Source organism: Stylophora pistillata, chromosome 1, assembly GCF_964205215.1.
Source record: "Stylophora pistillata chromosome 1, jaStyPist1.2, whole genome shotgun sequence".
Lineage (NCBI taxonomy): Eukaryota > Metazoa > Cnidaria > Anthozoa > Scleractinia > Pocilloporidae > Stylophora > Stylophora pistillata.
In genome coordinates this window covers 11,837,576-11,864,675 of record NC_142519.1, presented here as the reverse complement: position 1 = coordinate 11,864,675, position 27,100 = coordinate 11,837,576, and the positions used below count along the sequence as shown (strand labels likewise).

The 27,100-nt window shown below is 39.2% G+C and overlaps 1 protein-coding gene and 1 pseudogene across 2 annotated transcripts in view; one reads left to right on the top strand and one right to left on the bottom strand.

The window, feature by feature from the left end:
* LOC148741231 (GFP-like fluorescent chromoprotein amFP486) overlaps window positions 1-1,113 on the top strand; it is a 7,205-nt gene extending 6,092 nt beyond the window's left edge. Inside the window, exons 4-5 of the mRNA XM_088737111.1 lie at window positions 184-393; window positions 883-1,113. Coding sequence (XP_088593237.1) covers window positions 184-393; window positions 883-1,009 — 337 coding nt within the window. The 3' untranslated portion in view covers window positions 1,010-1,113. The remainder of the gene's footprint in view (window positions 1-183; window positions 394-882) is intronic.
* Window positions 1,114-8,795: 7,682 nt separating this feature from the next.
* LOC111342384 (uncharacterized) lies at window positions 8,796-13,177 on the bottom strand (annotated as a pseudogene). Its single transcript, XR_015992808.1, has 2 exons — window positions 12,845-13,177; window positions 8,796-12,311 (listed from the first exon to the last, which is right to left on the bottom strand). The product of XR_015992808.1 is annotated as an uncharacterized LOC111342384 (transcript).
* Between the last annotated feature and the right edge of the window lie 13,923 nt (window positions 13,178-27,100).

Genomic DNA, 27,100 nt, shown 5'->3' with positions numbered 1-27,100 from the left:
TGGCCTAAGAATATGCAGGCTACTGCAGTTTTAAAGGTGTTTAATCCTTATAACCTAATGGCAAAACATAAAAAATTAAGATGATACTTGAGAGTAAATGGACTAAAACTGGAAAACGTCGTAGCGGAAATGATTAAATTAAGCATTAAAGCATCGTTCTGTTTTTTTAACCTCAATTTACAGACTCGTGGGCGATTGCTTTGTACACACATCCATGTTTCACGGCGTAAACTTTCCTGCTGACGGACCCATAATGAAAAAGGAGACAACTGGCTGGGACCCTTCCTTCGAAAAAATGACTGTCTCTGAAGGGCTGTTGAAAGGCGATGTGACTATGTTCCTTCTGCTCAAAGGTGGTGGTTACCACAGATGCCACTTTCACACTACTTACAAGTAAGACTTTTGTTTCTGGATGAGGTTGGATGGTTGTTAAAGGCCCTTTGGAATCTTTACATCTTCTCTTTTGCTTTTTCAAAATTAAAGAAGCTGAAGACGACACACACTAATTTTTCCTAAAATTCATTATCATATTTGGGATTCGCGGATGAATAAACTCCACAAGTAACAAAAAGTTAACTTATCCTCTGTAGAACTCAAACCCCTTTTTCGTACTTTTTCTTCACGCAATAAAGCCAAGGGTGATGTATGGAATAGCTATTAATGGTGAAAGTAATTGCTGAACTATAACGACGAAATCAATGGCAAAGTTATAGAAGTGATGTTTGCGAAGGAAGTCAAAACACCCAACACTCATGAAAGCAGATATACGCTTGTTCTTTCCTCATTATTATCATTAGTGACATTATTATTTGTTTGGTTTTGGTTCGTATTTTTCCTTTGCTCAGTTTCCATTTCTCTTTCCTTTTTTTTTTTTTCGCATAGAACAAAGCAGCCGGTCACACTGCCCCAAAACCATATTGTAGAACATCGCATTGTCAGGACCGGCGATGGCAACGTAGTCGAGCTGAAAGAAATAGCTGTGGCTCATGCAAACGATTTGGAGATTTAACTCTCCGTAAGATGAAAGCATTTTCATGATATCCAATCAATGTCCTGAGTTCATTGTAATACGAATCAGTTCAATTGAAAAATAAAAAAAAAACATTGATCTAATCAACTGTGTATTGTGAGTCGTAAATTCTCCCTGAGACTTAAAACTGGAAGCTCATGTTTTAAATAAATAAATAAATACGTAAATTGAAGCTCCCTCTAAGGGGCTTTTCAGCCACAATGTAACTAAGTGCTTAAAAATCCCCACCGGCAGGGGCAGACCAGTGGGCAATTTACAGAGCGCAGCTGAGGATTTGAAAGAGGGGCAACCGAGAACAAATCCAGTGAGTGGCAGGGTGGGGGATTTAAACCCGGGACACCAGATTACAAGTCCAGCACCCTAACCACTCGGCCACGCCGCCTCCTGTATTGACAATTCACCTCATCAATCGCAACTATTTTCCATGACTGTCTACATGATAGTCAGACACCCACAACTCTTTTTCAACAAGAGGCTACACGGAACCTATATTCTGGCCGGATTTGCGATTCAATCAATCAATCAACCAAGCAATCAATGCATCTTTATTCCTCCTAAAATAAAAGGACATATCTTAAGTTACATCAGCAGTTAGGAGTCTAAAAATACATAATACATACAGTATACAAATAATAGAAAGATAAAAATACATGATATACTATATACAAATAATAGAAAGATCAGATATTATATTTAAAAAGAAGCCTATTTACAAAAACATTCTTAAATCTGTCAGTATTTATATCCGGGCGATGAGCACTTTTGTTTCTGAGTTGGTAATTTTTTTTATTTCTTCTTCGGAATGATGTTACTGAGCGGGCAATTGGGATCCACTGAAAGTACCTTGAAAATCTTCTTATATGCCTTTTCTAAAAGTTCTCGATTGTCCATTCTCTTAGATGTGTGCAATCAAATTTTAAAGTTGGGTAAAATGCGCTGATTGACAGTGCCGTCAGTTAGTCGAAAATGTATACATCCACCGGCGCAAACTCAATCTAACATAATATCCTCTTACCCTCCATGTTTGCTGTATCACAAAAGGGGTTGCAGTCCTGAAATTGTTGCATCCCTCTCACAATAACTTGGCAGGATGGTCAACACCTCCTGATGGTGATTGTTTACAAGGATGTGATCTCTTAGGCGAAGTAATTATAACCTCCTTTTCAACGAAATGGGAACAGGGAAACCTCGAGATACGCTTTGTAAACAGGGTGTGTCGAAAATGAAGACCCAAAAACGAAGACCGAAGACCGAAGATCCACTGGTCTAAAACGAAGACCCACAGGCCTAAGACGAAGACCCTGTGGTCTGAAACGAAGACTCACGGGTCTAAAACGAAGACCCACAGATCTAAAACGAAGACCTACAGGTCTAAAACGAAGACCCACGGGTCTAAAACAAAGACCCTCTGGTGTGAAACGAAGAGCCTCTGGTCTAAAACGAAGATGGTATTTTAACGATGGTTATTTTAACTGGCGATTTCAATCCGACTTCAACCGGCCTGCGCCCCGACTCAACTTCTGGACCTAATCACTTGAAACAACTAGTCAAATTCAACACAAGAGACTCTGGGATACTTGACTGGTTTTTTACTAATAGACCTCATACCTTCGATCTTCAGAAGCTACCTAAGCTTGGTTCATCGGACCACTATACCATCCAAGCGCGCTCAACTGTCAAACATATATCTCAACACGATTCTATAAAAAAAAGTTTATAGAAGAGAGAACCGCGCGAGCAACTGGAGACAGTTTGGATCCTGGATTACGACTAAGGATTGGGCTGAAATTTACAATGCCGCCTCATGTACTTCAAAGTTCGAGTTATTCTCTAAAGAGCTTAGTTCAGCTATTAAAACCTTTTTTCTATGGATAACGGTGAAAATCCATGTATATGATAAGCCTTGGTTCACAGTGAAACTGAAATCTATGATCGAGAAGCGACAAGCAGCATCTATTAAATTTGGGAAAGATTCACCAATTTATAGACTCTGGCGGAATAGAGTCCAAGGGGCTGTTAAAACAGCGAAGTGCTCCTATTACAATAACAAAGTGAAAGGTCTGGCTGAAACTAACCCCAAGAAATGGTGGAAAGACATCAAATCTCTGACGGGGCAAGTCACATCTGGTAAACATGAATGGTACCATCAATTCCTAAGTGACGTCATCACCAGTCCTGCAGAAATACCTACTCAAATTAATGATTTCTTCACTAGCATAACCCAAGAGTTCGAAGGTTTGACGCCAATCCAAACTCCGCCCAACGTAATTCAACCAGAGTTGCTTGTTTCCTTAGAGGGAGTTTCATCTGACTTGCGCAAATTGTCCATACATAAAGCGGTGGGAACAGATGGAATATCGAACAAATTGTTGAAGCAATTTGCACCCGAATTAGCACCATTGATTCAAGATATTTACAATCAATCACTGAAAGAAGGTTGAACATTTTTATTCGTTGAATTCGGCATTCGCTTCCCTTGTTTCCTCTTTCTCCATTTTTTTCTCTGTCTGTTTCTTCTGGAGTGTTTTTTCATATTTTGATAACTCGCTCTTTTCGTTTTTCTTTATCTTTAAAATCCTTCATAACTTCTGACATAATTATGTCGCTAACTGATCTTTTTTCAAAATGCAAATGAGCTGTTGATGTGCAGGAAATTCAATCCTCGTTTCAATGAACTTGATGAAATGTGCAAGCCGTAGTTCTTCCTCAATCGTTTCTGGTTTGCTTTCATTATGTGACATTCTTCTGTCAGAAGAGTGTCGGGAAAAACACCTCGTAAGAATCATACGTGACAACACCCGCCGCGCCTCGACTAGCGCTAAAAAGGTCCATACAATTTCTTCTAATGAAATTAGAAGAAATTGTGGGGAGCTCTCCGGGATACTTACAGTGTAAGCTATTTGTGTCTTCTCGTGGCCTAAGAAGAATTTTAATATTTTCCGTAGTTTTTCTTCTAATGCAATAGAAAAATTTGATTTTAAGAAGGCTTCGCAATTTTCTGGCTGTGGATTCCAGTACACAACGGATTAAAGCAGAATCTACTACGCATTTGTGAGAACCACCTATTTGGAGAAAAGGGAACACTTTCACCACTGAGCATGAGTCGCCTAGTTCACCAAGAAAAACGGAATCCCACTTGAGATTTCGTAATCGGTGTGGACAGTTTCTGAAAATAAGTACCAAACATTTAAGAAAAACTTTTTTTTAATAGATGAGTTTTTAGAGATAAAGTAGCAAGGCAGTAAATTTTTACATTGTGAGCGCCTGGTTTCAAATATTTTATTGCGATGCCGGTGCAGTGCTCTATCAACTTAGCTAACAAATAGTGAAAATAAGTTAAATATATTCATAGTCATTTACAGATTCTTGTTTGTTGTTTACTACAATTTACCAGCAAAAGTTGCGTAGCTTTGTGTTGAAAATTTTTCAAATGGAACGATTTCAAAACAAAGTCTTCAAATGAACAACACTTTAGGGAAATATTAATGCCTTAAAATATTAAGGTCACTGAGTTCTTTTTCAGCCATGATTAGCATCGCGTTTGGGAAGGAAGTATCGCTAACTCCAAAGCTAATTTCGTCGCTTGAAAAAACTACTTTTACATTCAGCAATTAAGATTGCTTCAAGGGCGTCTTGAGTTAATTTGTCCTCCTCTAGTAAAACGAAAAAAAAGATAAACTGACTATACTTTTCTTTTCCGTATTTATTAAAATGCCCTACAGACACGAAATGGTTTGGACTTTGATTTACCGGAAAGAGTCCTTCGTCCTTAGTTATGTATCAGTGACGTGGCTTCCTTCCTTGGTTTAGTCTGTAGTTGCGCCTCTGGTCACAAGAACTGCACGGGCCAATCAGAGATCCGAACAAGCAAGCGTATCAAACTTTGCCTATTGTTTTGGTTAGGATTTTTTAAGACAATGAAGCTTTTGTTGTCTGTCTTTTGGGATTTTTCTGTTCGGTGACGCGAACTTAGACTCGGGTTAACTTCGCTCTAGTCCGCAAATTTTTAATGATGACATTTTGGTTCCCCACGGGAGCCTACTAGGGAAAACAAAGACAGATTAGCAGGGGGTGAATTAGTAATGTCAGTACCTCGACATGACGCGCCTGTCGGAAGGACGCGACATGATTCACGAAGGTTGATTCACACTACGCGATTCGAGTTGTAATCATGGTGTAAGCTTGTCGCTTGCGATAGAGTCCTAACGTGTAATGCTCCACTCCAGTACACAGTAAATAAATAAATATAAAAGTTTGCGAGGTATTTCATGGGTAAAAGTGATTTATTCCAGTCATGTTATTGCGAGTAAGCGTTCTCGGAAAGCTGAGAGCGATCATTTTTTTCCATTCGCGTTAAACTTGTTTTGTTTTAAAGTTGTTTTTGTTTTGCCCACGCGAAGCCGTTTTAGAATAAACAGAGAGCAGGCAAAAAAAAACTGGTCGTCCTGGAAATTACCTCTTTAAGAAAAGAAAGGAAAGAAAACTGCGTGCGTTCTTTTTCCCACCACAGACGCAAGGAATGTAAAATAAACGCGCGCAAAGCGACAGACGACAATGTGGAAAAACGATGTGCTCATCAAGTTCAAAAAAATACTTCTACCTACAAATTAGGAAAACCACTAAATCACAAAGAATTAGCTTTTAGCCTTACACTTTGCAATGCTAAAGGGTGTCTTTAAAATGAGAGTGTTATTAACTATTGCATTTTACACTTTGAAAGAGGGCAGGCAAAAAAACTGATCCTGGAAATTACCTATTCATGAAAAGAAGAGAAAGAAAACTGCGTGCGTGTCTTTTTTCAACTACTGACGCAAGGATTGAAAAAGAAATAACGCTGTTGTTGTTAAGCCTCAGGAACAAAGAAAGTGTGATTTCACACCTTCTTACGTTTGAGTGATGTCGCTTTTCGGACAGGGCCCGAAAAGCGACATTGACGCAAGGATTGAAAAACAATGTGCTCATCAATTGCAAAAAATACTTCTACCCACAAATTATATACAAAGTGATAAACGTGTGCGAGAAACCAATTGTGGGAGGATATTTCACAGCGGTTATTTAAGAGCGCGCGCGAAAAAAACCTTCATTTCAAGAATTCCTGCTAGCATGGATCGAAAGCGTGAAATCCTAGATTACATCTGCGATGAACGCCTCGATTTATTGGAGGAACTAAAAGCAAAGAAAATCAAATTGCAAGAGACAGTTGCATGTTTACCAGAACAACAAGATTTGTCTTCTGTAATGGAGAATTATCGTTCTGTGGTTGAAAGTGTCGAGAACATGCTGAGAGGACTTGATGAATTGGAGGAGAAAGTGATGAGCGTTACGCTCATTCGCAAACTGTAGAAAGCGATTTCTGACTCCGGATAGGGTTTGCGAGCCTTATTATGCTATTGTTGAACTTAAGAAGAATAGCCTTAATTAGTCTGCTCGCTTGCCGCCTCCCTCTATTTATAAACGTTGCCTGAGTGTGACTACAACAGGTCACTACAATAATAAAGGCTGATAGTTTCGAAAGAAACTGTTTGGGGCTGCGTCGGTGGGAGTAACGAAATAATTTGGATATATCAACAAAGTTGAAATGGTAAATTGGCCACCGTAATGATTACAAAAGCTGACGTTTCGAGCGTTAGCCCTTCGTCGGAGCGAATAGAGGAATTGTGGGTTCTGTGTGCTTTTCAAGGCAGAAAATGGAGCTACGTTATTGGTGGGTGCATGGCAACGAGAAAAACATGAATAAATTAGTGGAATGAAAAGCGTTCATTGATCCCTGTGGGATTTAGACTGCCGGTTTGAAAGATGAGCTTTTGTTCAAGATTTTTAACTAAAATGGACTCCCCCAGAGGGCCAATTCGCATCATTAGACTTTTTTATCAAAAAATGCCGTCCGCGTTCAATTAAAAGCCTTTTTTCACAACAAAGAGGATGATTCTAACACCTCGAACAAAGACACTTTCGAAACACTTCAGACTCGAAAGTCTAAATGGACTCCCCCAGAGGGCCAATTCGCATCATTAGACTTTTTTATCAAAAAATGCCGCCACGATATCAACAAACTCAATTTCAAACGTATTACCAAATTTTCTAATCTCTCTTCTGAAGAGTGGTCGGCTCTAAAAAGTCTTAGAAAACGCAAAGACATAGTTATCAAAGCGGCCGATAAGGGCGGCTCAGTCGTTGTTTGGCGCACCGACCTCTACCAAAAAGAAGCTTTGCGGCAACTTTCTGACACCTCTTTTTATCAAAAGATCGACAAAGACCTCACTGCCAGCAATCAAAACTCCGTCAAGAATACGATCAACCAACTCATAACTAAACAAGAATTGCCGGCCACAGCAAAGAATCTCATCATAACCACTCCTAGAACTTCTCGTATTTACTTTTTACCTAAAATTCACAAACCTAACAACCCGGGTCGGCCCATTGTCTCGGCTTGCAGTTGCCCTACCGAACTTATCTTCAGCTATTTAGACAAAATTATGGCTCCCATCGTCAAAACTTTACCATCATATATTAAAGACAGCCAACACGCTCTTCAAATTTTTCAAGACTTTAATTTCCTTGGCCAAAACAAACTCCTTTTCACAATGGACATTACGTCTCTTTACACTGTCATTCCTAATGGCGAAGGCCTTCTGGCCCTTAAACATTTTTTTGATCAACGTACTGTTAAGGAACCTAAATCTGCAACACTACTACGCTTAGCCGAACTAGTGCTCACACTCGATTGTTTTTCATTCGGAAACAACTTCTTCAAACAAACCAATGGTGTAGCCATGGGCACCAAAATGGGACCTAGCTATGCGAATCTTTTTGTAGGTTTTGTCGAACACCAATTTTTCAGCCAATACAACGGGTCCAAACCTGAACTCTACGGTCGCTACATCGACGACTGTATCGGCGCTACCTCCTCTACCAGAGAGGAGCTCACTCAATTCATAACTGCAGTCAATTCTTTTCACCCGGCTCTGAAATATACTTGGGAAATTTCTGACAATTCTTTATCCTTCTTAGACGTCAAAGTTTCAATTGAAGGTAACGGTTTATGCACTAGTGTGTATTACAAACCTACAGACTCTCATAATTACTTGTTATATTCGTCTTCTCATCCATCTCACGTTAAGAATTCCATTCCTTTTTCTCAGTTTCTAAGACTTCGTCGTTTATGTAGTAATGACTCTGATTTTCACCACAAATCAGAGTCAATGTGCCAGTTCTTCGATGAACGTGGTTACCCTGTTTCCGTCGTTCAAGCGGGTTACTACCGCGCTCAACTTATTGACCGACATTCAGCACTACAAACGTCGCATAAAGAAGATTCCGACCGCATTCCATTCACTCTCACGTTTCACCCTCACAACCACTCAGTTAAATCCATCATTCTTAAAAACTTTAAATTACTTCAAAACGATCCAGAGACAGGCACTATCTTTTCGCAGCCTCCGCTCATTTCATTCAAACGCGACAAAAACTTAGGCAATTTTTTGGTCAGAAGTTCTTTTCAGACTAATGAGCAACCAGGCACTTTTAAATGCGCTCGTGCACGATGCAAAACGTGTCCTTTCATTCACAACACTGATAAAATATCGGGACCTAAACGATCCATTAAGATCACCGACCACTTCACGTGCACCTCCGCTAATGTAATCTATTGCATAACTTGCACTTATTGCAAAAAGGTATACATCGGCGAAACAGGCAGAAGACTAGGTGACCGATTCCGAGAACACCTTCGAGACGTGGAAAGGAATGACAAGGACACATCGAAACCAGTCGCTAGACATTTTAATTTACCCAATCATTCTAAGCAACATATGGCAATCTGCGGTCTTTCCTTGCACTTAGGTGGCACAGAAAGCCGTAAAAATCTTGAACAAAAGCTCATCTTTCAAACCGGCAGTCTAAATCCCACAGGGATCAATGAACGCTTTTCATTCCACTAATTTATTCATGTTTTTCTCGTTGCCATGCACCCACCAATAACGTAGCTCCATTTTCTGCCTTGAAAAGCACACAGAACCCACAATTCCTCTATTCGCTCCGACGAAGGGCTAACGCTCGAAACGTCAGCTTTTGTAATCATTACGGTGGCCAATTTACCATTTCAACTTTGTTGATATATCTTTGTTGATATATTTACGTGGGAGGTGAGGATTCTTTTGTTGTGGTTGTCGATTATTTGTTTTGTATTGTCCATGCAGCTGCAACTAATTTTGATTGTGTTTCTGTTGAAAATTCTGCGGAGCTTATGGTCTTTGGGGAAGTGTTTGTCAATCAGCGCGAGGAATTTATGTCCGATGTTAGCTGCTGGTGTTCTTGGTGAAAGGCGGGTTGTACCAGAAGATGTTGTTGCGTTGGCGGTTCTTGCGTCTTTGTGTGTGCGTTGGTTCGTAGTGGAGTGTATAGTTGTAGCCACTGGCGTCTAGTGCTTTCTGGTAGGCGGGAGCGGCTTAGTCGAAGGAGGTTTTGTCGGATGAGAGGGATGATAAGCGTCTGTCGATTCCGGCGGGGATGTTTTTCATGGTGGACGGTGGATGGTTGCTTTCGGGGTGAACGTATTGTAGTGTGGTATTAGGTTTGGTATATGACTGGTGGGTGTTTTGGCTGAGGTTAAATGTGACGTCTAGGAAGTTGATTACTTGTTTGTTAGCTTCTATGGTGATGCAGAGTACATATATATAAATATCAAATGTTTCTATTTTTTACGTCAGAAGTTGTCCATCCTCGCAATTTTTTAAACTTTCTACGTTCGTGTTTGCTCTGAGGTTTGGACTGCGAATCTTTATTGATCCTCCTGGCGCGGTGCACCTTTGTTGGCCTGAGAGTTCCACTAACGACTTGCGATATATATATTTATTAAAAACTGGATCATTGGATAATGCAATTCAAGACTTTTTATTGGCTTACCCATTATGGTATATGAGCCAATATACCATAATCTAATATCTGTACATTGTAACATCCGGTTTCTTCTTACAAAATAAAGTCCAGAAGATTTGTCTAATATCTTGGGAGCGTTTTTTTTAACAAAACAATTATTCCACTCGCGCTTGTCGGATATGAGATGATTATAGCCAACTCAGCGCTACGCGCCTCGTTGGATATCTATCATCTCATATCCAACGCGCGCTCGTGGAATAATTGTCAAATATATATATATGTACGTAAGTCGTTAGTGGAACTCTCAGGCCAACAAAGGTGCACCGCGCCAGGAGGATCAATAAAGATTCGCAGTCTAAAACCTCACAGCAAACACGAACGTAGAAAGTTTAGCAATTGCGAGGATGGACAACTTCTGAGGTAAAAAATATAAAAAACTTTAATAAAAAAACGTTTCGGTCAGAGATCTTCTTCAGTTATTTACAATTTTTGAAATAAAAAAAGAGCATTAAATAGGATCGAAGTGCTAATGATTACGTACTTACAGATAACGACTAATGAACTGGTGCTAATAAAAAGATAACAGAAAACCTAATTACAAAGAAAGCAATGGACAAAATACAAGAAACAAACCCTAAAAACTAAGAGATAAAAATACTAAATATGTTAATATGAGTGGCGTAACCAATTGCAAAGAAGCAATGCGGAAAGCATTAAAAAAGGGAAGGCCCACTTTTAACTACAACTGTAAACCGTAACAAAATCCCAAAACAAGGCCTCTGGATCCCGAAAGGGCAAAAGTAGCAACAAAATCCCTGGAGGGGCCCTTAAATGATACTAATCATAATAATATCCCTTGGCAGGGCCTCTGAGTCCAATCCACACCTAGAGGGCTGAAAAAATCCAAGAAAAGGGCCTTTGAACGATCAATTAGTAGCTCCTAATATAAGATGGAAAATTAATTATAGCAAATTCTATTTTTCGAATAGAATATATGTACGTATATATGTATGTATGTATGTATAACGTCATTTGATCATTGATGGAAGCTCTATGAATTATTGACTTACACAGAATAACGGCAGTGTCTTTTTAGCGGGATAACAAAACTATCGGTCATGCAATAACATAAAAGGCCAAGAATATGACCGTCACTTCATCAGTTTTCCTGATGAAGGCCGTGTGATATGGCCGAAACGTCGATTGTTCTTCTATAATTTTCCAGTATTTGAATTATTTTCGTTTATCATGACCGTCACTGTTTTGATTATAGATTGCTTACCTGTGCAGTCCCAACCATTTCCCTCATATCCCGTTTCACAAGAGCAGCTGTATGACCCTACAGTGTTACGACAAACCGCATGATCGAGACATGGATGACTACCATCTCTGCATTCGTCAGTGTCGAAGCATTTACGACCATTTCCATGAAAACCGTGTTTGCATGAGCATGTATAAGCACCCACGCTGTTCTTGCAAGTCGCATAAAAATCACAAACATGAGAAAATCCACTGCGACATTCGTCGATATCATGACACTCTAGCCCATTGCCAGAAAACCCGGAATTGCAGTTTCATTTGTAAGACCCAAAGGTATTCGTGCATACTGCATTCTTATCACACTTGTGAGTCCCGTCATCGCACTCATTGGCATCGTGGCACGCATACTCATTGGTCTCAAATCCTGGGCGACAAGTGCAATTATACGAGCCAACAGTGTTCATGCATAACTCGTGAACACTGCAATTGTTCATATTTGTGTTACACTCATTAACATCAAGGCATGATCGTCCATCTCGTCGGAATCCTGGGCGACATGTGCAGTTATACGAGCCAACAGTATTAATGCACAACTCGTGATCACTGCAATTGTGCATATTTGTGTTACACTCATCAACGTCAATGCATGATCGTCCACCTCCTCGGAATCCAGAAAGACAAATGCAATCGTGCGAGCCAACGGTGTTGCTGCAGTATGCATAAGCCCTGCAACTATGAATGTTGGCACTACACTCGTCGATGTCCTGACATGACATTCCATCTCCTTGGAATCCCTCGAGACATAAGCAATTATAAGAGCCAACTGTGTTATTGCAAAATGCTCGATCGCTACAGTTCGTCGAACTGGTCTTGCACTCATTGACGTCTTTGCAAGACCAGCCGTCTCCGTGGAATCCTGTCAGACAGCTACAATTGTGCGAGCCAAACAAATTGGTGCAAATTGCATGCTTACTACAATTGTGAGTCTCAGTGATACACTCATCTATATCAGCACACGACAAGCCGTCCCCTTGGAAACCTTTGTTGCAAACACAATTTTGTTGATTCTCTGAGCAAGCGGCGTTGGAATCACAAATTGGTTCCTCTCTGCAGCTAAGAACTGAACTGGTCACATTTTTTCCATCTGTTTTGGCGGATAGATAAAAAAAAAGGATTAACAGTCACTGAGCCAAATCGTATAACACTGCGATTAATTGATTCATTCGTCCCTTGGCACTGAATTGGCCGTAAGTCACTTTTCCTAATTATGGGTAGAAGAAAATATTCACCATGGCTTACCCTTAATGGAGGTTTAGACCAGAATTGTTGACTTAATCAAAATACCACGCGATGATGGGATAAACAATTTGAAATTGTAAATAACTTCAAAATATGCTTGGCGAAACATTTACGAGTCACTTTGCTCACCATTCAAAGGAATTTAATTTTCGATTGTTAAGTCACCTTCACAGTTTGATTATAAGTTTTCCCTTCATTCAGTTATGTAATCCACCTATATACGAAAATGAAAATCTAGAGACAAAGAACAAATTTTAAGAACTTATTGGGCTATTTCCGACAGTTTCGCTACTTAGTATCTGCAATCATTTGCCAATGACCATTGCACATTTCGGTGATCCTTTGCCTAGCGAGTTAAAACTCTTTCTTAAAGCTTACCTCTGCTAGATAGAAATCCCTTGTTAATCAAAAACCTGGCAATAAAGGCAAAAACAAACAAAACGAGTACAAAAATTGCGCCGCGAAATATCGTTGACCGAGTGTTATTCTTTGATGCACCTTTCTGCGGCTCAAGCCCGTTCATATTGTATGCCTCGGAAGCTCTGCTCGGGTTTTGACACTCTAAGATGATGTGACATAGTTCTTCCTTTTACTAGATTAACGTATTCAAATCTCTGAGAGAAAATTCAAGATAAATTCAAGCACCGACGCTTCTCAGAACAAAAATTTAGTCTGGTCGAGCTATTTTCAAATTTTTTATTCTCGGAATTTGTCCGGGGAAGCCCCTTCAAATTACGTGTAGAGGTCTAATTGGTTCTTATTTTGAAGAGACTTTTCACGTCACGCAACACTTTGCGATAACTGTTGTATGTAGCGTGTGTGCCTTCGGGTTCCCTTGAGAATAATACGTCTAGTTGTGGCACTCGTTAACCTAATATTTCTAATGCCTTGAAGTGGCTATCTTTTCCTAGATTACCAAATGAAACGCTAGCACCGCGGCAGAGTACACTCTTGATGAGCAAATGTCTTGCTCATTATCATAAAAGCAGAGTGAAACTGACCTTTACCGTAGTGTAGTTTACATTTAATTACTATTATAAATCGACCAATTTTCGGATGAGTTTAGATACATGTAATCATAAGGCTTCGCTTTGGAGAGTAAAGCAATGACACCGAGGAAACCGAAACCATAAAAGGGTTTTTCATTGTCGACAAAACAGCAACGAAATTTCCGGCAGCATAGTAAGACATTGTAATCGCGTGCAGTAAGTGGCCTGAACAAGCTTCAAAGTGACTTTTCCATGATTAGGAATCTGACTCTTTGCACTAGCGTTTAACTGCATTATGACGGTGGTAACAGACTACTGACGTATAGGATTCTTTGGGCAATGAACTTTACCGTCTCGAGTCGAAAACAGAGAAATGTAGACCAGGTACCATTTTCGGTGATTTCATTTGCTCTATTTATTTTTATTGCAGAATGTCACAATTTCATATGATCGCCCCATACAAGGGAGAGAAACAAAGTTGTGAGTGGCAAAATGGAGACAGTAATGGGACCGAATCGTTAAGAAAAAATCGCTGAGACTTTTTCCCAACTGAATCCCAGAATCATTTTATTTCTGCACAAAATGATAGAATAACACTGTATACAACAGATTATATCGACGTTTTCTTTATTTTTTAACTGACCTGCTTTGTATTATAGCGAATTCAGGATATTGATTGAGAGTGATGAAAATGCTCCCAGCTTGCAAAGGGTTAGCATGAGCCACAGCAATTTCTTCCAGCTTGACCGAAAGTCTTCTTTCTTCTGGCCCAGGTCGGTCCTCGCAACGTGATGCCATACGACATAATTCGGGGGCAGTTTGTCCAACTTCTCTGTGCTGTGCAAAAAAAGGTGAAAGAAAGAGAGAAAGAAAAAAAGAGAAAATAAAATAATAAAACAGAACGATTCATTAAAACCAAATAAGAAATAAATAGACAAAAGTGGGTGGCTTTTTTGTCCATCGCTCTTGGAATTATTGCGTGAATAAAAGGTTGGAAGGGAAAGGTTTAGATGTAATAAGGGATTAGTTAACTTTTTGCTTCTTGTGGAGTTAAATCATTCGATCCCGAATATTTAATCATAAGATAAGTCATTACTCTGCTGTTCTGTTGAGGCCCTTCTCATGCCTGGGTACTCTCTAACCTCTTAAATTTTTGAAAACACGGACGATAAGAGAGCCAAATATTCAAAAAGGACATTTCATAAGCGTCAGAGCTTCTCCAGCAACAAAATTATTAGTTGTAAGAAAAGAGAGAAACTGGTATCTATGGTAACGAACTCCTGTAGGGAGAAAAATTGAGTCACATCACCTCTCAACAGCTATTTAGACACAATCATATTATCATAGGGTCATTTTTTCATTATGGGTCCATCAGCGAAGATGTTTAGGCCATGATAGATGGAATTTTATAACATAATCAACATAAAGTGCACGTTCTGATTGGTCTATTTGGTGTCCACTATTTTTTCCCCATGGGTGTACGCTGCTGACGGGAACAAATGCAAAGACTAGTTTCCGTGAGCTTGTTTTTTCTGATCACGTAAGATTTTAGTGTTAAATAAAAGGGAACTGTTTATGAATTGAACGATTGCTTTAACTACTTTTGATCATGAATCAATTAAAACTCTAATGCCATAGCTGACGCCCAAGCTTTAACATTAACTTTGTCCCAGAAGTCATTGTATAAACCGCAGAAGATAATTTAAGGTTACTTCAAAGGCGACGAAGGCAACTGAAATCTTCTCTTTACAACCGAAACAGGAAGTTTCAATTTACTTGCCCAGTGTTGTCGCCCTCAGTGACCTCTAATGAATGGGAGGTTGGCGCCTCAGAGCCTGTTGCGGAATAAATATTCTACTGCGTTCCGAGTATCTCCACGCTCGCTGGTTCAGCAACCACTCAAGACTATCTCTTTCACTTTTCTTTTTATTGCGTTCGCTTTTCCATCCACTACAATCATTCAACTCGTTCTACGCGTCCTATTCGTTCTCTCCTAAGACTACTATGGTCAATAGTTTCATTATTACCATGAGTAAACGCCTAAGCTACCTATGTCCGGCCGCAAACTGATTTGGCAGAAACCCCATTAGTAAGCACAGGCGTCCCAAGCTCACGTCTCAAGGAAAAGCGAAGGATTATTTCATGAAAGCGTCACGCGTTGTGTGATGCGGTGTTAAGTTACGCGAGGAACCGTTAAGAATTTGAATGCGTTAGAAGGAACAGTATGGGAACAAAACGTGGTCCATTTAAAACATTAAGTATTCCAAAATATGAACATTTTACACGTACGATCGATAAAACTTACCCGTTCCTGGAGAGTGTGTTGTGTTTTTGGCGATTTCCGTCGTTTTGGGCTTGCTTTGCCATAACTGTTTTTCCCGTTATCAGAAGTCGTCTGACACACCACGCGTGACGATTTCATAATCGCTTTTTCTCAAGACGCGAGCTTGGGAAGCCTGCGATTTAACCCGCCCATTTACTACTGCAATTATCTTGTAATTCATCCTTAATTTCCGTTAGGTGTATTTATTAACATTCGTGTTAATTTAGCTAGGTGTATTGTATGAGGAATGTATGAAGCGCGATACCCTCTTGCAAATTTCGCACGTTGCTACATCCTCCTGCAACACACTTGGTCGGCATATTTTCGGACAATATCGACTACAACCTTCCCAAACAAGTGAAAATGTGTGAAATGCAGACTTTCGTGTTCTCGATTTGACGTCACATTACCCGCTAGAGCCATTCCTCTTTAAACTTGGTCGTGAGGCAAGATGGCGGCCGATTTTCCGTATTTTGACTGGGCACAGAAAATTGAAGATTTGAGCAAATAAAAACATTTTGCACAGAAATACTCCAAAAAATACGCTTGTTTTGTTAAACGAAAAAAATTTGGGTTTAGGTGTACTTTAATTCAATTTATCAGTCTCTTCCTTCTAAGACTCTACCAAGCAGCCGGCTGTTATGCCAGAGTATCGCTAGAGCATCGCAGAAGACCAACGTTCCAATGGAATGAATGCATGAGAATCCCAAAAGTTCACGAGTTACTTACATTACAATCCAATCAGTGAAAGAATATCACAGAAGTGCGCGGGGTACATAGTACGTAACAATCGAATGAAAGATTAATTCTAAAAGTGGCTCTTAATACTAACAAGACAATCCAAAGACAGAGAATCCTTAAAGCGCGCGAGGTAGGAACGTAACAATCTTACATTTAAAAGGTTTAAAAACAACATTAACAACAACGTTCGCATCACAAAATTTCTTCAAATTTAACTTTAAAGCGGTGGTAAGTAGAAGTTTTTTCGCGTTGGATTCTGATAAGAATTTAAAACACGAACAAGGTATATTTGGTTCAGAATCGATGGCTTCCTTGTCAAAACAAATTGATTAATGCTGCAAATATTCAGATCAAGTTTTTAATAGAATGACGCTGGAAGGTGTTGTTGCAGAAAATTATTACATATTTATAAGGTAAATAGAAAAATTGATGAGAATGAGAGTGCATTTTAATGTTTAAATCAGCGAATTATTCCCAGCAGAGCCTAAGATGTACCTTTTTCAGTTCTTTCCGTGACACTATCGAAGACGATAAACCTCTCACAATCATTCCACATTGACCTATCCCCGATGCGCGATCACAAACAAAACATTTCCTTGCAGAGAATTCTAATAGGCGTGATAGGTGCATCATCAATCGCGGAAAGTAAACGAAGCAAAATCTCATTTTCGAGGAGAGAAATAAGACGAGGGAACCATGATATTTTATTTGACTCCACAATTCTGTAAGCCCTATCGCTCTCCCACGCTACCCCTGCTTGCACTAAGCGGTTTACTTTCCTAGACCCTAAACATCATTCAAATGAAGCTTTCTTTCCCGAAAAAGGTGTTACTCTGGACATTTTCCAGTTCCCATGCAAATGAAAAAGAAGAGTATAAGAGTTTATGCGAATATTTTGCGCCTTTTAATGTAAGCTTGAATTCCATCAACGGTCATGCGCAGCTCAGCCGATCTGATCATTTATTGAATTGTTATCGGTGATCGTTTACTTTTTGACACTGAAAAAGTGACCGAACGATTCACGAAATCCCTCATGTTACTGTTATATTTTGTGGCTGTTTTAATAATCGCTCGTGGAAGACAGCTTAAAATATCGTACAGTTTCTAACAGCCAAGATAAGACTTCGACCAGTTTTATCAAAAATTTTATGGTTAAACTACGGCAGACCGATCACACATCGGATCCTTACTTGAACAAGATATCATAGTTCTTGCTGGTTTGAATCGTTTCTTACAAATGGGTGACATGAAAGGAGAAAGACTGTGCTGTACAACAGTCCCTTAAAATAACTGGATCTCCAGCAGTTCCCAACATGGTAAATGGAATTATCTGTTCTCAAAAAGTAGCAAGATAAAATTTCACACCAAAGGGGCAGCAAAAAGGTCGGGCAGAATGTTTCAACACTGACTTTATACCATTCTATTTTTGTCACATAACGAACGTATTCATTTCTCAAACAACGTTTCGTAGATTTTGATCTAACAAATTACATAGGTTAGAACTTTTGCAGATTGGTCTGTTCAAATCCCACTCCCTAGGGCAAAAAAATTATGTTCCAAGGTTCCACCCAAGTTCCGGATTTGATGGTCAAACTTTTTGTAAAAGGAAAATCAGTGACCTTGACATATTATCCTTTGACCAAGCCAAAAAAAAAAAAAAAAACAAAAGGAAAAAAACTAGCCATGCAGCATTTCTTTTAAACCGATTTTCCTTCTCTTTCGATTACCTAGTAATTTTATTTGTTTTATCCCAATGGGCCTCGCGGTACGCTTTACGATGTTTAGTTTTTAATTCATCATCTGATTCTATAAGGTCTATCTGCACAAGTCATTTACTTTTTCAGCTTAAGGATCATGTTTCAGTGAAATACACTTTACTCTCTGCGGACAAGTTGGATCATAGAAGTCAAATGATATCATGTATAGGATAGTGTGAGAAGAAACAAAATCTTAGTCCCACGTGAGGACTCCAACCTCATGCAGTTAGCCCAGAGAAGGCGATTCTAGCTGGGTGGAGAGTTTCGTGCGCTCCTCTTAGTGCTTGTTTATTTTTGCGTCCCGAGGAGAGGTGCAGTGCAGATTGCCCACACTTCGGTCTCACCCTCTGATACCTCGTCAGTGATGTGCTCGTATCGTTTTTATACGGTATCTGTATTCAGGTGGGGGTTGTATTTTCTCTTTTCTCTGGTACATTTGGCATTCAAAGTCAAGGGAATACTAAAAGCCATTGCAGGTTCTTCTTAAATAAAGAATGAAACAATTAAGTCTCAGCAGAACTCAGTAGTGGCGACTGAAGCTTGTAGTGCTTAACTTGAGAGGGACCATACACACGAACTAATCGTCTATGTTGTGTTATTCCAAAATAAATTATCTCCTAAGAAAATTGCTCATGACGTCATCAGCTGAGCAGAGGAAAAAACTGTTTGGTCAAGAGCATAGGGTTCAAACCGTAGAACTTAAAACTTCGACACCTGCTTTACCGCCTGAGCAGAAAAAGAAATATTTAAAAAACGCTGCTAAATATTCTTTCAGCAGGGTAGAAAGACAAAATTATAAATAAACTCAGGAGAGGATTCAAGCCTGAGATTTTACAATATCGGTATCTTCCAGCTGAGTGGGTCGACCTTTGCCGAAGAAATTACTAGTTGAAAGTCAGAAATGAAAGTTTTGTTCGACTTACCTAAGGATTCATACCTTAGATCTACCGATTTTTCTGTTAGATACTCTACCTGCAGAAAAATACAAAACTCGTGCAGTTATTGTTTTTATCGCACACTAAGCATTGTCTTTTGTTTGCTTCTTGAGATTTTGATCAACCGGTGATATAGATATTCAGTGTTATTGTTTTGCTGGAATCAAACGCCAGATCGATTCAAGTTGGTAATCAAGGCAGCAATGAAGGCGACCACTTAATAGGGCTCTATATAAAAAGACCGCTGGTTAACTGTTCAGGTAAGAATGGATTGAGATATACTGATTGTTCATGAAGTATTTACTAGCTGTACAAATTACAAAATAAACGTATCTCTGTGGCTGTAGTGAGGTTGTTAGTTGTAGTTTTTTGTCATCCTTTGCATTGATTGATGACTGACACTGTGGAAAAGTTCCAGTCATCCACCAATGTAAAATCCGACAATGCTGAAGCACAAGGTATTCACTCCAATTAATCTTTTCAGCTTGAAAACGATGTTATCCCGCTAAGTGGAAAATTTAGAGAGAGAGAGAGAGAGAAAATGGTACGGTAAATGTTATGCTGTGGTAATGGGATAAGAAATATCACCTAGCATTTATTTTCGAACTATCGCCTTGCATTTATATTCGCAAAATTAACAAAGACTTAATTCAAATTGGAAGAAAAAGAAACAACAAAAACAAAAAACACCACGAAAATAACATTTTTTAAGAAAGAGGTTAGGCACAGTTGTTGTGAGCTCCTTTTCTGCCGAATGACGCAACTGTTACACAAATTTTTCAGCCGACGAACCACGTAAATCACCTGTAGAAACACAGCATTGATAAGGAATCGATGAATACTTTGCGGATCGTTTTATCCATAACACGAAATCCTTAAAGTGCGCGACACAGCTACGTAACAATCCAAGGAAAGAGAATCCTAAAAGTGCGCGACATAGGCAGGAAGCAATCCAATGAAAGAGAATCCAAAAATGTGCGAAATAGGTACGTAACAATCAGATGAAAGAGGATCCTAAAAGTGCACAAGATAGTCACCTAACAATTCAGTGATAGAGAATCCTAAAAATGCTCCAGATAGGAACGCAACAATTCAATAAAAGAAATTTTAAAAGTGCGTGAGGTAGATACGTAACAATCTGATAAAAGAGAGTCCTAAAAGTGCGCAAGATAAGTACCTCACAGTCCAATTAAAGAGAATCCTAAAAGTGCGCGGGAGATTCGTAACAGTCCAGTGATAGAGAATCCTAAAAGACGCGAGACAGGAACCTAACAATTGATCAATAGATATATGTTATTTATCAGCCAGGAGGTCCGCATTGGGAAAACTGTGCCCGAGGTCTTGGATATCGCCCGAGGGCGGTACACCCAACGAAGGGCACAGTTTTTCCCAGTACGGACCGAGCCAGGATGGTGAATAACATTTTTATCTTTTTCTTAAACTTAGCGAAATGCTAGTAAAAAGAACCTGAATAACTTAGGGCTGTAACTGACAGCGAGATCCCCCATAAACGGAACAATTTTTGAGCGAGTAAATAAGAGAAATAACAGAGGTAATGCAGTTTAAAAAGAGAGGCTTCACTGAAACAGTTTTATCCGCGTACTGATAAGGGTAATTTAAAAGGCTTTCCAGCAAATATTGAAACGTTTCCTTATAAGTATCTCTCACGATCTGATACCTGTCAATTAGAAAGCGCGTAAGAAAAAAATAAGCCCCCTGAAACTTTTGATAAAGACAAAGCACTTGTTTTAGCAAGTAAACTCGAGGTAAATGACTATCTTTGACAGTAACCTTTTTATCTTCACTAATTTTACAGAAATAATTTTTCTCTTTCAACGTCGATTAATCTACAAAGAATTACTCTCTCTGCTCAGTTTTAAATGTCAAGGAAAGTCAAATGGTAAGTACATTCAAATGTATGTTCTGAAGTTGTGAGAGTCTGCTTGTTTGCTTGCTGTAACGGCGTCTGTAAAATCTTTCTTCCACCGAGCACTTGAAGTCAAATGACATGCTTCTTCCACTAAGACACAAGGGGGATATAATGGGAAATTTAGTCATCGTATTTCTTCGGTTTTTGTTGTGAAATGTACAGTAGAAATATCGAAGTTTCATCTATAGCAGAACTCAAACCTTCCTTCGACATCCTACAACAAACAAATCGTTTTGTAGAATTCTGAAATTAAATGCATGGAATTAGCAATGATAAAACTAATTGTTAACGTCAAGTTCCTCTCGTTTAAACTTTCTTAGTTACGTTTTGAGAAGGATTATTGGATTACAAACGGTTTTATAGGCCGCATGTCAATCTACTACAAAAAAATTTAGTACCAAACCAGTTTTTATTTTTTAATTGAGAGAGAGAAAGGTTAAAGGTCGTAACCGAAATCTCTGCTTAAAAATGCTTACCAGCCGGTAAGAAATATAATTATGAAATTTTTCAACGACGTTAACGATACACATGGCGGCTGAACACGCAATGGATAGGATACCACCCGCTGTGAGCGGGTCGGATGGCAGACTACTGCCCGCTCTCGGAACCAATCAGATCACAGGATTTATATAATACCGCCCGCTCACGAGCTGAGTAAAAAATAAAATAGAATCCTATAGGTACCTAAAAATCCAATGAAAGAGAATCTTAAAAGTGCGCAAGATAAGTACGTAACAATCCATTGATATATAGAGGATCCTGAAAGTGTGCGAGATAGGTTCGTAACAAAGGATTATACTTTTAACTTTGTTCAGGATCTACTTGTCATATCAAACCTGGACAGGTTTTAAAAATGATCTGTAGTAAAAAACATTAAGGAGAATGTGAGACTTCTGCGCCAGGGGGGATGCTCTGTTTTCCAATTCTTGGCAACGTTTTGGCCCTAAATTGCCCCTTTACAAGTGTCACGTTTGCCAATTTTAAAACGTTATCTCAAGAGCGAGTCTCTGAGCCGATCAAGAAAGCTGCCAAGGAATTATGTCCGCTGGATCCAGTGCCTACTTCGGTAGTCCTTGACGTTTTGGACATGTTGTTACCTGTGATCAAGAACATGATTAACTTGTCAGTCGAAACCGGCGAATTTGCTAGCGAATGGAAGGAGGCTTTACTGAAACCAATGCTTAACCACTGGGCCAACCGACCCAGAGTTCAGCGCACTGACCACTGGACTACTCACGCCTCACGTGTCACCATAAATGATGGCCTATAGTCTGCTTTTCCACTCAGCCAAGGAGATCCTCAAAGAGGTTGTCTCGGGCTTCCTCTTTTTACGGTTTACACCAGTAAGCTGTTTGATATCGTCAGCAAGCACCTCCAAAGTGTACATTGTTACGCAGATGATACACAGCTGTATTTGGCACTTAGTCCCGCTGTGCAAGGGGAGGACGAGGCCGCACTAAATGCTATGCGCGACTGCATACATGACTTGAGGAAATGGATGATTTAAGACCGACTGATGTTAAATGATGATAACACTGAACTAATGCTTATAGGTACTAGGCAACAGTTAGGGTAAGTCAACTTGAATGATATCACTGTAGGTGACACAGTCGTAGAGGTGAAATTAGACTGAACTAATGCTTATAGGTACTAAGCAACAGTTAGAGAAAGTCAACTTGAATGATATTACTGTAGGTGACACAGTCGTAGAGGTGAAATCAGACTGAACTAATGCTTATAGGTACTAGGCAACAGTTAGAGAAAGTCAACTTGAATGATATCACTGTAGGTGACACAGTCGTAGAGGTGAAATCAGACTGAACTAATGCTTATAGGTACTAAGCAACAGTTAGAGAAAGTCAACTTGAATAATATTACTGTAGGCGACTCAGTCGTAAAGGTGAAATCAGACTGAACTAATGCTTATAGGTACTAAGCAACAGTTAGAGAAAGTCAACTTGAATGATATTACTGTAGGTGACACAGTCGTAGAGGTGAAATCAGACTGAACTAATGCTTATAGGTACTAAGCAACAGTTAGAGAAAGTCAACTTGAATGATATCACTGTAGGTGACACAGTCGTAGAGGTGAAATCAGACTGAACTAATGCTTATAGGTACTAAGCAACAGTTAGAGAAAGTCAACTTGAATGATATTACTGTAGGCGACTCAGTCGTAAAGGTGAAATCAGACTGAACTAATGCTTATAGGTACTAAGCAACAGTTAGAGAAAGTCAACTTGAATGATATTACTGTAGGTGACACACAGTCGAAGAGGTGAAATCAGACTGAACTAATGCTTATAGTCCTTATAGGTACTAAGCAACAGTTAGAGAAAGTCAACTTGAATGATATTACTGTAAGTGACACAGTCGTAGAGGTGAAATTAGACTGAACTAATGCTTATAGGTACTAGGCAACAGTTAGAGAAAGTCAACTTGAATGATATTACTGTAGGTGACACAGTCGTACAGGTGAAATCAGACTGAACTAATGCTTATAGGTACTAAGCAACAGTTAGAGAAAGTCAACTTGAATGATATTACTGTAGGTGACACGGTCGTAGAGGTGAAATCAGACTGAACTAATGCTTATAGGTACTAAGCAACAGTTAGAAAAAGTCAACTTGAATGATATTACTGTAGGTGACACGGTCGTAGAGGTGAAATCAGACTGAACTAATGCTTATAGGTACTAAGCAACAGTTAGAGAAAGTCAACTTGAATGATATTACTGTAGGTGACACAGTCGTAGAGGTGAAATCAGACTGAACTAATGCTTATAGGTACTAAGCAACAGTTAGAGAAAGTCAACTTGAATGATATTACTGTAGGTGACACGGTTGTAGAGGTGAAATCAGACTGAACTAATGCTTATAGGTACTAAGCAACAGTTAGAGAAAGTCAACTTGAATGATATTACTGTAAGTGACACAGTCGTAGAGGTGAAATCAAACTGAACTAATGCTTATAGGTACTAAACAACAGTTAGAGAAAGTCAACTTGAATGATATTACTGTAGGTGACACAGTCGTAGAGGTGAAATCAGACTGAACTAATGCTTATAGGTACTAAGCAACAGTTAGAGAAAGTCAACTTGAATGATATTACTGTAGGTGACACGGTCTTAGAGGTGAAATCAGACTGAACTAATGCTTATAGGTACTAAGCAACAGTTAGAGAAAGTCAACTTGAATGATATTACTGTAGGTGACACAGTCGTAGAGGTGAAATCAGACTGAACTAATGCTTATAGGTACTAAGCAACAGTTAGAGAAAGTCAACTTGAATGATATTACTGTAGGTGACAAAGTCGTAGAGGTGAAATCAGACTGAACTAATGCTTATAGGTACTAAGCAACAGTTAGAGAAAGTCACCTTGAATGATACTACTGTAGGTGACACGGTCGTAGAGACGAAATCAGTTCCGCGAAATCTTTGATCGTAATCTGGATATGTCATTCCACATAAGTAACCAATGCGCCTCGGCATTCTATCATTTGCATAATATAAGTCGAATCCGTATTAGCCCTCGTTCATGCGGTTGTTATCTCGCGCGTAGATTATTGCAATAGTCTTTTATATGGCTTGACAGCTTCTCACCTGAATAAGATTCACCTCTTTTTAAATGCCGCAGCAAGACTAGTTTGTCGCACGCCACGCTACTGTAGCATAACGCCGTTGCTATACGAGCTGCACTGGCTACCAGTTAGGCAACGCATTAGTTTTAAGGCTCTGCTATTTATTTATAAGGCCATCCATGGAATTGCACCAACGTATTTAAGAGAACTTGTGTCAATTAAAAGACCAGGAATTTATAAAGTAAGATCCTCCTTGGATGGTTTGTTGCTTACAACGCCAACTTCTAGCGGTAGGGTTACATTAGGAGACAGATCATTCCAGGTCGCAGCCCATTGACTTTGGAATGCATTGCCGCGTGAGATTCGTTCTAATACAGATCTAGGGATTTCTAAGTTCCACCTGAAAACGCACCTCTTTAAGGAAGCTTTTCATTAATTGTCATTACAATTTTATCATGATAGCTGCTAGTATCTTAACATATGTTGTATGCTTTAATTTTATCATAGTATATTTTTAATAACTATTATTAAGATTTATAATATGGCTGTGTCTCACAACGACTAGGAACTACCGAATTCAGGAATTTGATTGGCAGAAATCAATATTGAAAGCGGTCTAAACTTTCCAATCTAGACCGGCATCTAGACCTGTGTAGGAAAAAAGGTACAAAGAATATAAAAAATTGGCATATCAGACACAGCCATATAATAAACATCTTATTAACCGAGCTAGGTCGGTCTGTATGGGAAAATCTTGACTTTGGTCGCTGGTACAGACCTCACTGCGTTCGGTCTTTCCTGGCGACCTCGATCAAGATTCTCCCATACAGATCTCCCGCTCGGTTAATAAGAGCTAAGTAATGCGCGCTTAATCATTTCATGGAAAGCGCGCAATATACGAACTAAATTATTATCATTATTATTATTATTATTATTATTATTATTATCATTTAACCTGTATTAACATAATGAAAATAGCCTCTCCTCTTCCCTGAAACTTGGTGCGCACATTTATAAGGGAAAGGCAGAAGAAGTGTCTGGATTAAAAACTAAGCAGCCAAACTACATTTTTTCTCGAGTAAGCTCCTGAAATATGTAGATGGAAAAGAAGCTGAACTTTTTCCCTTTTTACACTTCTTGCTTGCAATATGAACTCCTCCAGGGTGATGCTTATCCCTCTAATCTATGATAAGAAGCCGAAGTTTGATAAGATAATCTCTTGGATAACTTAATTGCCAAAGTTTGAAATAGAGAGAAAACATTACTCTTCATGCGAATTGGAGTGACTCTGACGAAGGGTATCCACCACAAAAAAGGGGCTTTGCCCGATTATCCTTGCTTGCTCGGATCTCTGATTGGCCCGTACACTCCAGAGGCGCAACCAGAGACTAAACCGAGGAAGGAAGGCAAGTGACTGATCCATAACTAAGGACGAAGGACTTTCGGTAGATCGAAGTCCAAACCAATTTGTGCCAGTAGAGCATTTTAATAAGTATGGAAAGGAAAAGTACAGTCGGTTAATTTTCTTTCGTTTTATTAGTCGACGAGAATCAAACTGAAGATACCCTGGAAGCAATCTTAATTGCTGAATGTAAATGTAGCTGAATGTAAATGTAGCTGAATGTAAATGTATGGCTGGAAAAGAACTTTGTGACCTTAATTACTTTTAGGTGTTAAAATTTCCTTGAAGCGTTGTTCATTGGAAGATATTGTTGTGTGATTGATCAATTTTAGAGAAATTACAAATAGCAAGGTATAGTGAATGTTTTACATTGTGAGCGCCTATTTTCAAATATTTAGTTAACTATCTTATAAATTTCGGCATGTATGTTGTTACCGGTGTCCCTTCGACGATAAATAAATGCTTGAGTTGTTGTTTTCGGAAACTATCCATATCGATTACGAAATCTTAAAAAGGATTCCTTGATTCTGGGTAAACTAGGTGAAATGAAAGTGTTACCCTGAACAATAAACAGTCTTTTGCAATATGGGTTTGGGTTAAAAGCCACGCAAAATCGTTTGGATTTATCTGTTTGGAAACCTTCTTGCCTTTTATTATGGGTCGAGGTGATCATTTATCCATGTGGGAATGTGAGAATGACCGTGGACATCCCGAAAAGTACAAAATTGAAACGAAAACCTTTTTCTTCCAATGTTTGGGTTCTTGGTGAAGTCCGTCATAAATTCTTACACTTGTCCGTTTCACAGCCTCGATGCTTTCTGTTATAGAGTCCCAAAAGGCTCAAAAATGCCTAAAAAGTTTTGTTCGCAACCTTCTCTCGCTCTATGATGGGCCGAGGAGAACATGCTAACCGAGCATATCCTGTAAGTTACATAAATTAAAGAAAATCTGTTACTTACATTTCACGGCAACGTTT